Here is an 11040-nt window from a genome sequence, read left to right on the forward strand (position 1 = left end):
TTTTGGTTACCATTGAGCCGGGTCACTCCTTACTTACAGTTCGTTACCACGAACTGTTTGATTTTCTTCCTCTGTCACTTGATTATATTCAATCTTCCAAAAGAATTCGTCCACTCTCTCCTTTTCTTCTTCTGTCTCTCTTGTAAATACATTCTTGAAGAAAGATTTCACTTCTTACATGATATCTTCCATTTTCTGAGTTGTTTCCCCATTTTTCCTTTTAACTCTATCAAGATTAGTTTCTTCTGCTTCCTTTTTCTCCTTGGTATAAGTGTTGTTGTAAGTTGTTCATTCCTTATCTGGTCCTCGCATTTTGTTCTTATCATATAGGCTTCTGCCTTCTTTTGTTCTATTTCTCTTATTTCTACTAGAGTCTCGAAGTATTCCTTATTTGAAAATCTCCCTTCATTTGTCTCTCTTTTTAGTTTATAAGCCATTCTATAAATAAATTTCAGATAATCATCATTAGTTTTTGATAATTCTAGCGAAATTGTCTTTACCTCTTACGTAATTCTGGACTTCATGGTATGTTTCCAGTATTCGGGTAGTAGCTTCGGATACATTTCCTTCATCGATTTCAATATCTCCCCTATCTTTGTCTTACATTCATCGCTTCTTAAGACTACAGTACTCATTTCCCATGTAGATTTCTTTATTTTCCCTTGTATTTTTTCATTTTTATTTGTCACTAACACAACATTGGGGTCAGTGAAAGACGCTATCTTGTGTTCTGTGTTTGCCATACTTTGTAACAGTACTTTTGATGCATAAACTCTGTCAAGTCCTGCTCCATCTACATGTTTTCCTACCCAGTTTCTTGTAAAGCTGTTTATCTTCTTAAGTTCCTCCCTGACATCTACCAATTCCAGTCCATTTATGAGTTCAACCAATACTCTGAAAATATTCTCTTCTCGGGCTATGGCATCTTTTTTACTTGGTACACAAATTAAAATCTTCAAGTAATATTAATTCATCAGTATTTTTGGGGATAAATGCTGCAATATCTTGCTGGAAGAATTTCTCTCTGTTTTTCCTATTTTGGATCAGGATGGCGTATAAACATTGATATATGTTCTTCTATTTATCACACAAGTGATAATTCCTCCTTCTTCGTCGATTCTGACATTTTTTGGCTCAAACTGACGTTTATATACCACTGCTACACTACCACCAATTCTGGTGTTTGCTAAGTATTTGTAGTCGGGCTCTACGCTTTTTAAATTATCAGTTTCACTTTTTTGTACAAAAGCTAATTCTATACTTTCTGTCATCAGAAAGTCTCTTAAAAGCTGTTGTCTCTTTCTTTTCTTCAGTCCATTTACATTTAAACTTATAATTTTTTGGCTCCAATTCTAATCTCGTTTCACTCTCCTCTTCTTCATCAGTTTTTGCTTTCTTGTTCTCTTTTTCTGAGCCACTAGATGATGTTGCCGTATTCGTTTCTACTTCTACCATGTTCACCAATGTATTATCCACGTACTCATCCACCGTCAGTACTGGTGTAATCCTATTCAGTATAGCTTCCATATTTTCGATATATTTCAACGTTTTTCTTCGTTTTTCTTAAACTGTCTGTTTTTATTTCTTTTCATTCCCCTTGTTTTGACTCCTAGTGTAGAATGGCCACGAGTTCACATATCTTTGATTTCTTCTTCTTTTTCACTATCTTCGTCGCTTACTTTATCTGCTCTCATTATCTGCAATTCTTGCTCTACTTTTTGTTCAATTTTTCTTTCATCTTGGCTTAAGTATTTGTCCACCTCTGAATCTTTTCACTTTACTTCTTTTGTAAGGATGAATATGACACATAATCATCCAGTTCGACTATCTACTGTTCTTTTTTTTTACTGTTCATACTATTAAATAACCACAAACACCACCACTAAAAAAACTTCCAAAAAGGAATAAGAAAAACAAATTAAACTAATTACCAGATTAAATACTTTATTTCAACACTCTCTGCATGCTGCCTAGCGGTCACCACAAAATATTTCAGCAGTCTCTGCACGCTACCAAGTGGTCCATGTAAATCTACAAAATATACACTATTTAGTGACGTTTCATATTCACACTTAATACCTACCTATCCTAAATAACTCATTTACCTTACTTATTCAAACTAAAACCATCCTAAATATCTTATTCTATTATTAAATAATGTTAAAAACTTTCATTTGTGGCTAGTTTTGATGGAGATACAGAACAGTCCGTCGTCATATGTCCTTCTTGGTTGCATCTGGCGCAAGTTCTTATCTATCAATCGTACCATACTCGCAATCGTAGTCCATCCACAAAAACAAAAGATGGAATGTTCATAGTTATTTTCATTTTCGCTGTAAATCTTGTTTTTGACGTTTCTATATATTCACCTCCCTGGTAAACATCCCTTCTACACTGTAGCACCGTACCGTAGCTTCAACCTTAGCATGAATTTTGGAAATCCAGTTATTTCTCTCTGTAAAACGGAGAAAATTAGGTAGTGATACAAACTCTAAAGCGATTCTGTAGTTACACTTCAAACTTGTCTACAAAATAATCATGAAATTTCCTTTTCAGATCCAAAACGAAAGTCAATCATTGTACTAAGCTCATTATGCAGAAGTACTGCCAAATTAAACGAGAAAAATAAATGAAGCAACAATCTATAAATACTTTACTTTTATACTGTTAAAAGTGTCTTTAAAAGGTTTACTTTTACCGTACCAAAACTCCTATATTGTTTTGTGTTTTCAGTAAAGCGCTAGTTTTCTGTAATCCTACAAACATAGGGAAAAACAGTTGATTTATTTGCATTAGTTTTATTAATATATGTTAGTTAGGCTATGAAATAATAATTTTTGTTCGTTTTAAGTTTCAACTTTACTCTTTAATTCCCTCGGAAAAACTTTTTTTTAAATAATAATCTATTATTATTTTTTTTAAATTAATCTATGCTCATTTTTTATTAAAACTCAATTTAGAAAAAATACTGCTATGACCTCTTTTATTTATACGGAATAATTCCTGTTCATTTCAATTCAATTTAATTGAATCATTTTAAGTTCCAATATTGGTCCTTAGTTTCAGTTGAAAACTTATTTTCTTATATAATTTCTAATCACCTCCAATCTAGGGATGATAAGGCACCTCAGCTCTTATTAAAGAGCCAGTCTAAGAAGCCGTAAAAAATTGAAGTAAAAAATTAGTTTAGGGTGGTAAATAAAAAAAAATCAAAACATAGTGTCGTTTCGTTTTGCAAAAAAAAAATTGAAAAGAAGAAATAGATCTTTAATTCTTTGTTTTAAAAAGATGAAATTTAGTAGCCCTTAATGAAGTAGCTCCAGGCGAGTAGCTACGACACAAAAGGTTAACTGAGCGGTCAAGTTTGTGTATCGACATACTTGCGGAAAATTTTTCAAGTTCAACAGAAATGTGCCTTTAGCCTTAGGGATTTATTTGACCTGTCCCTAAATGAAAAGCCACTTATTACTCAGAAATGAATTGAAATTTCAAAAAAAGATCATTTCTTGTGTAGGTACGATATATGGAATTATAAACTAAGTTTGTATTCATTTCAAAAATTTTGGTAAGAACCTCAGTTTACCAGACCTCAGTTTAACTCCCCCCCCTCTCTCTCCCTCCCAGCTGAAATTTAGTTTCTCCAAAAATGTTGTCAAAACAAAGATAAGCCTGCATAATTCAAGCATCCACTGAAACAGGTCATTTTTATTTCGTACATCTTTACCTTTTTATTACTATGAGGCTAATTTTTCAGTTTTCTCTGTAGTTTTCACTTGATTTGGGAAAATTGTTCCCCACGTTAACCCCCCCCCCCCCCACAGGATTTTGAAAAAATTACGCCACTCACTGTGGTATGGATTTAGTAATCTACTCATAATATCGTTGCCAACCATGGACTGAATGACCTCTATTCCCTTTTGAATCAAAATGCTTGACCAAATACCTTCCTGGGACATGCGTTAAAAAATGAGGGCATCACACTCACAAAAACAGTGAAATTATCTGAAAATGAAGGGTGAAAACCTGCCGCTCTACTTCAAAATTGAACACTGTACAAACAGAACCACGCCTCTACATCCTAATTTGATATATCAGTGTTTGCACCTTAATTGCGTTGCTTATTAATGGGGCTTTGAGGAGGAACATACGGGAAGTGTTCTTGTAAACCTCATGTTAAGGGTCGGGCTATAGTTATTACAATGCTGAAATAGTTTTATACTTCTAAGCTCTTCTACTTAAGAAGCGACATCAAAAGGGTTTATTTTTATACTAAGTCACACTTACGGGTGGTAGAATTGATAAACATCACGTCGATATGAGCAGTAGGTTTCAAATGAGCCATTAAACGTCACTGTAAAAACTTCTGGTAGCCCATTAGCCCCAGTTTTACCACTTGAGACATGGCACCAAAAGTGTTGTTTTTAGTGCCACTGGAACTTCTGATGGTGGAATTTATAGGAAGGACGTAGACTGGGGCGTAAATTGATATGGGTCAAGGGAGGCAACTGCCCCCTCCAGACCCAAGTTTGCCCCCCAGACCTCGTTTTGCCCTCCAACTGAAATTTAGTTTCTACAAAAAATCTTGTCAAAACCAAGATAAGCCTGCATAATTCAAGCATCCAGGGAGACAGATCAGTTTTCTTTCGTATACGTATCTTCGCTTCTATGGTAATACAAGGCTCATTTTGCAGTTTCACTATAATTTTCACTTGACTTTGGAAAATTGGCTCGAACTTTGTACCCCCCCCCCCTACCAGAATTTTGACGAAATTAAACCCCTGGACGTAGATATGAGCAATATCTTTTATATGAGCTATTGAAAATCTGTCTGGATACCTGCGATACCAATACGCCCAATAATGATACGATCACAACTATACGCGTGATATAAATACGTCTGATACCGATAAATTGCGAAGCCCTTCCCCCAGAAACTATGGAGGGTCGTATAATCACAAAAACCAAAGATATTTCATCTTTGAACTGTGTTGAACAAAATGGCTATGTCAAAATTCTGATTGGATGTCTTTGGGGGGAGAGGGCCTATAGAGAGGGGGATAGTTGCCCTCCAATTTTTTGGGTCACTTAAATAGGGCACTACCAAATATAATTTCAATTTCAATGAGCTATTATATATCTCTCTACGATGTTCTGGTTACCCCCTAGCCCTGCTAGAAGAAAAAGAAAAAAAACGGGAGACATATCAGTGCTACAACAAGGAAAAAGTCATTTTCCTTACGCATGGTCGTAAGTTTACGACCATGGTGATTCCAATGGTACACTAATTTTGATCTGACGCCATTTTCCAGGGGTTTCAGGCTTTTTTTTTAGAAATCACCATGAAGTTCTTTTCGTAATGAACTTTTACTTTTAAGACGAACTGAAATAATAGTTACCATTCCTGAATCAGCGTCAGTTGGCAATTGTTTTCACAAGGTATATTTTTTTTCAAAACTTGTTCTTTAACATTTGGCTACTATGGGCTGTATTTCGCTCTTTACTAGGTTGCAGCTACCGCTGCAACCATGATTATGAAATATAACTTTTGTTTATTTAACTCCGACATGGTAAGTAAAAAGGCATGACCGTATCCGTTTCAAAATTCCAAACCCAATCATCATCCCTATTATTTTGAAATGTGATAATCAAAAGGTTTGAGGATAGAACTCCAGTACCGATTTCTTCGGAAGTTTTGTTAAACGACACATCGTTTTCAATAAATGTACGTTTTCGTTTTTTGGTTTGCATATTACTGTTTAGAACCCTGTTCATAAAAGACTAATATACCCTCCATAAAACATATGTTATACTTCCTCTTTTATATTATTTTACTTTCAATCTGTTTTTTTTAAATAGCGTGCCAGAATAATAAACCGTTCAATTATTTCAAGGGTTTTAAGGACTTTTTTAAAATTGCTATTTAAAATGAGTTTAGTTACCAGACAAATTATTTTTGTTTTGAATTCATTGTGATTCTCACTGTCGTTTGTCTTCTAAACATATATTTCTTTGTTCTTCAATTTCGTTTGTGATTCGTTGTGATCCTTGTAGTCGCATGTCTTCCCTTCGCTTTAGCTGCTCGGATTGGTCACATCTTATGGTCCCAGATGATGATTTTAAGCCATAGTGAACTTCAATTTTTTTGGATATCCTCTAAATCTTGTCAAGTTTTATGGTTCAGTGACTGTATAATATATATATATATATATATATAGCAGAGAGAGAGAGAGAGAGAGAGAGAGAGAGAGAGAGAGAGAGAGAGAGAGAGAGAGAGAGAGAGAGAGAGAGAGAGAGAGAGAGAGAGAGAGAGAGAGAGAGAGAGAGAGAGAGAGAGAGAGAGAGAGAGAGAGAGAGAGAGAGAGAGAGAGAGAGAGAGAGAGAGAGAGAGAGAGAGAGAGAGAGAGAGAGAGAGAGAGAGAGAGTAGTAGTAGTAGTAGTAGTAGTAGTAGTAGTAGTAGTAGTAGTAGTAGTAGTAGTAGTAGTAGTAGTAGTAGTAGTAGTAGTAGTAGTAGTATATATATATATATATATATATATATATATATATATATATATATATATATATATATATGTATGTATGTATGTATGTATGTATGTATGTATGTATGTATGTATGTATGTAAAAAAAAACACACACACACACACACACACACACACAAAAAAAAAAAAAAAAAGACAAGACAAGACAAGACAAGACAAGACAAGACAAGACAAGACAAGACATATATATATATATATATATATATATATATTGCAAGGCTGAGTGGGGAGCTTTAGTTTTTTCATTACGGAGTTTTTGACGATTAAAATTTCAAGGGCGTACTTTTTATTTTTATCCAAAAGTATTTTTAGGTTCTCCTACACAAATCAACTTGAATTTGTTTTTTCGCTTGTCAGTTCTTTTAAAAACAAAGCTTTAAATTTTCGGGTAATTTCGGCTTGGTTCCGTTATATTTGGGTCAATAATTAAGAATCAGTAAAGAAACTATGGAAATTTCAATTCCCAAATTTATGTTAAACACTGCCCATATGGATAATTTATTTTTGTTTCTGAAATCAGTAAAAAAAAATAATTTCTTAACAACAATTTGATTTCTTCACCTGACAATGTTTACAGCTAACGATGGCTGTGACTTGGACGAAACAAATACAAATACTCTTGGAATATTGCTGTCTTAGAAGCGTTAGGTTATGATTAGAATCGTCTTCCACTCCCCAAAAATTGAGCTGTTTGTATTAGACTTTTATTTCTACATCTGTATTTCATGCATAATATTCTTATAGATGGAACCAATCATATTATTCATTGCTGTTGCAGCTGTTGCCACAAGAGCAGATATATTTCTAGACTCATCTATGAATAGTCAGCCTGAAGCAGTGTGGATCCTGAAGCATCCTGAAGCACATATTCGCACTATTAGAACCGAGGTAATTGCAACATCACTTTGTTATTCTGTTGTTCCAACAGACGTTTTTGCTGTTATACAGGCTTTTACTCCAACTACTTTCCAGCTTAATGTAGAAATTGCAACAATTGAAGATCCAGGGAATTGCAGAAAGAAGAGGTGGGCATTCGAAAACGCTGTTGATGGCAGACTTTCTGGCCCTAATGAAGTACTTATAACTGCTGCTGATGCCAGTCCAAGGTAACAACTTTGTAATAATAAGAAGGGTCAAAGACCCTTTAACGTTCCCAACAAATCTATTTCGAAAGGTATATTCAAAAAAACGAGTTTGCCGGGAAAAGAAAAGAGCCATATTAAAGCCTAAGCTGACAAGAAATAATGTCAAGCAGTAACTTAAAAGTAAAAGAAAAAAATTACTATTGATGAATAAATGGTATCTGAAAGCATAAGAAAATATAATGAACAATCAAATTAAAATAAAAAAAGAAGAAATACAACAAATGAGAGCAGTGGTACCCTCTATACTAATCACCCTAGAGGGAACTTATATTATATTTGTACTAACGCAAATTTTCTTTTTCTGCATTTACTATGCATTTTATACATTTTAGATTTTCATTTAAACTATAATGTTTAATGCTTCCAGCTCATGCGTGCGACAAAGGATAGTACTTTTTCCGGAATGAAATTTAGTCAGTATTAAAAAAAAAATTAAAGAAAACTAAGGAACCAAGTTCAAACCTAAAACAAATAGTCATGGAATACTTTTAACTCAAAATACTTTTAAATTTGCTTGTGTCATTTCAGTAAACCAGAAACAAATAGAAATGAAAAAGAATAGTCTTCTGAAACATAAATACAACACACGTTGTAATTAATAGATATTTCAATAATAAAACAAAAGAAAATAAAAATAGATATTGAATTCACACTTAAACCAAACAGAAATTAAGACACATGGGAGTAGGTTTTGAAGGATACTACCTCCTTAAATTCTTTCAATGTCAAAGTATCATTCTTTCTTAACTGAAAAAAGTACATTTTAAAAAGTTTCTCTAACATGTTTAAAAAAAACAACAAATTTTTAAATTGAAAGTAAGGAGTAACACAAAAATTTAAAACGAACCTATATTATACGCACATGAGAGGGGTAGCTCTCTCCACAAAACTTGCCCTTTGCACAAAAGTTTGACTTTTGGTCTTAATTCCTTAAGAACGACTCTTGAAACACAGGGACTGTTTAAGTAAAATAATAAGCTTTTTAAAAGTTCTAAAAATAAATTAGTGCAAAAAGTGAGGGATTGAGGAAGAGAGAACCCACTTCATATATGCCAAATTTATCTTACTTTTATTTTTTGATATTGCTCTTTACTTTCAGTTCAAAAAAACTTTTTTTATTTAATTTCTGATCGTTTTTAATTAATATCAAAAAATCTGGCTCCCTCCCCATAGAATCTTCCTTCCCCCCGCGAAACATCAGTAGAGAGGGGTCAGGAGGCGCCACGATTCACCCCTGCTGCCACCTACAATTTTTTTTGCACCCCATATATGGGCATAGAGTCATTAGGGAGAACACGTGGTTAATGGGGTCAATGACCTTTTTTTCCATGTGTGTCAACAACAACACCATCAACCTTGACATTCGTTGAGAGCGTGCACTTAAAACAACAGCAACATCGACCGTGGAACACCTGTGCTGTCGACCTCAATTCACCTATCGTGAATCAATAATTCCCCTTAGAAACAACAAATTAATGTCACTTTTCTTGACAGATCAATCTATCAATGACATCATCTGTCAGACTTTAAAAATTTCCGCCTAGAAACATTTCTCCAGGAATAGATCCAAATCATTAATGTCTTTGCCTCGGGAACAACTCTTTTGGTTCAACTCCAAAGGATATTAATAACCAAAGGCCATGGAAACAATTAGGCAAGAAAAATCTTAGCGATGAATTGTTTTAGCGCGCGAAAAGGTTTCTTATTAATTTGAAATGCGTTAGCGCAGAGATGCCAATAACAAAGGAACACGCTGAATTTACGTTTAGGGATTATTTGGGCGAAACCGTTTTAGACAGGTTATGGAACTATTTCGGCGAAACAGATAGAGACATTTTAAAAGAAGATTTTTGAAGAGATTTTGGAAGAGGTTTTGAGTGTGGTCGTTATAATACACAAGTTTCATTTGAACAGTGTTGTGAGGTCCTCTAACCCAAACACAAAGGGGTCCAATCCGCCGCCCCCACCCCCGAAGGACGCCCCCGGGCCTCACAAGCCCCCCAAGCTCCCAACGGCCCGCCACCGGTCCCCAAATGTCCCCCAGGCCCCCAACTGTCCCCCCGGACCCTCAAAGGCCCCCCAAGCTCCCAAAGGGCCACCGGCGCCCCCAAAGGCCCACCCAGACCCCCAAAGACCATCCCCGGGCCCCCCAAAGGCCCATCGAGCTCCCAAAGGACCAACGGGGTCCCAAAGGCCCTCCACCGGCCCCCAACTGCCCCTCCGGACCCCCAAAGGCCCTCCCCTGGTCTTCAAAGGTCCCCCGGGCTCCCAAAGGCCCAACGGGGTCCCAAAGGCCCACCACCGGTCCCCAAATGTCCCCCAGGCACCCAAAGGCCCTCCCGGTGCCCCAAAGGCCCACCCAGACCCCCCATGGCCATCCCCGGGCCCCCCAAAGGCCCATCGAGCTCCCAAAGGACCAACGGGGTCCCAAAGGCCCTCCACCGGTCCCCAACTGTCCCCCCGGCCCCCCAAGGCCCTCCCTGTGCCCAAAGGCCCTCCCTGTGCCCCACACGCCCTCCCCCGGCCCCCAAAGGTCCCCTGGACCAGAGAAGCGCCACCGGGATAACACACAAACAGAAACCCCCCCCCACACGCCCGCCCCCGCACTCGCACGCTCACCCACACACACACACACACTCACCCCCACACACACACTCACACCCACTCACTCACACACAAACACACACTCAAACACCCACCCACACACACCCCCAAACACAAAAACACACAAACACACACACACACAAACACACAGACCCCCATACCCACACACACACACAGAAACACAGCCACATATATATACACATACATAGGTGAGTGTTGTCTGAAACCTATGATTTGAGAATATGTAATTTGCTATTTCTGACTTTTCATAACCGGATTTATTAGTCTTTCGTAGGTGTGTGGTGTCTGAAACCTATGATTTGGGTTGTGTGGGTTGCTATTTTTTGACTTTTCTGAGCAGGATTTCTTAGCCATTCGTAGGTGTGTGTTGACTGAAACCTATGATTTGGGATGGTTAATTTGCGATTTTTGACTTTTCTGAGCTAGATTTCTTAGCCTTTAATAGGTGTGTCCTTTCAGAAAATTAAGATTTGGGAGGTATAGTTTGCTTTTTGGACTTTTCAGAGCTAGGATTATTAGTCACTCATAGGTGTTTGTTGTCTGAAACTTCGAGTTTGGGGTGAGTAGTTGGCTATTTCAGACTTTTCTGAGCTAAGGTTTCTTAGTATTTCGTAGGTGAATGCTGTCTGAAACTTATGATTTGGGATATGTAAATTACTATTTCGGGCTTTTCTGAGATAGATTTCTTAGTCTTTCATAGGTGCGTGATGTCTGAAACCTATGATTTGGG

At 36.8% G+C, this 11040-nt stretch overlaps 1 protein-coding gene across 2 annotated transcripts in view; it reads left to right on the forward strand.

Moving 5' to 3' along the window:
• Positions 1-11040, forward strand: part of LOC148953597 (uncharacterized) — a 75587-nt gene that overhangs the window by 49354 nt on the left and 15193 nt on the right. For both annotated transcript variants that reach the window (XM_089088605.1, XM_089088604.1), the window contains exon 2: positions 7285-7646. In XM_089088605.1, coding sequence (XP_088944731.1) covers positions 7285-7646 — 362 coding nt within the window. The remainder of the gene's footprint in view (positions 1-7284; positions 7647-11040) is intronic.

The sequence above is a fragment of the Artemia sp. Qi Xiang Cuo genome, chromosome 4 (assembly GCF_049724085.1).
Source record: "Artemia sp. Qi Xiang Cuo chromosome 4, ASM4972408v1, whole genome shotgun sequence".
Lineage (NCBI taxonomy): Eukaryota > Metazoa > Arthropoda > Branchiopoda > Anostraca > Artemiidae > Artemia > Artemia sp. Qi Xiang Cuo.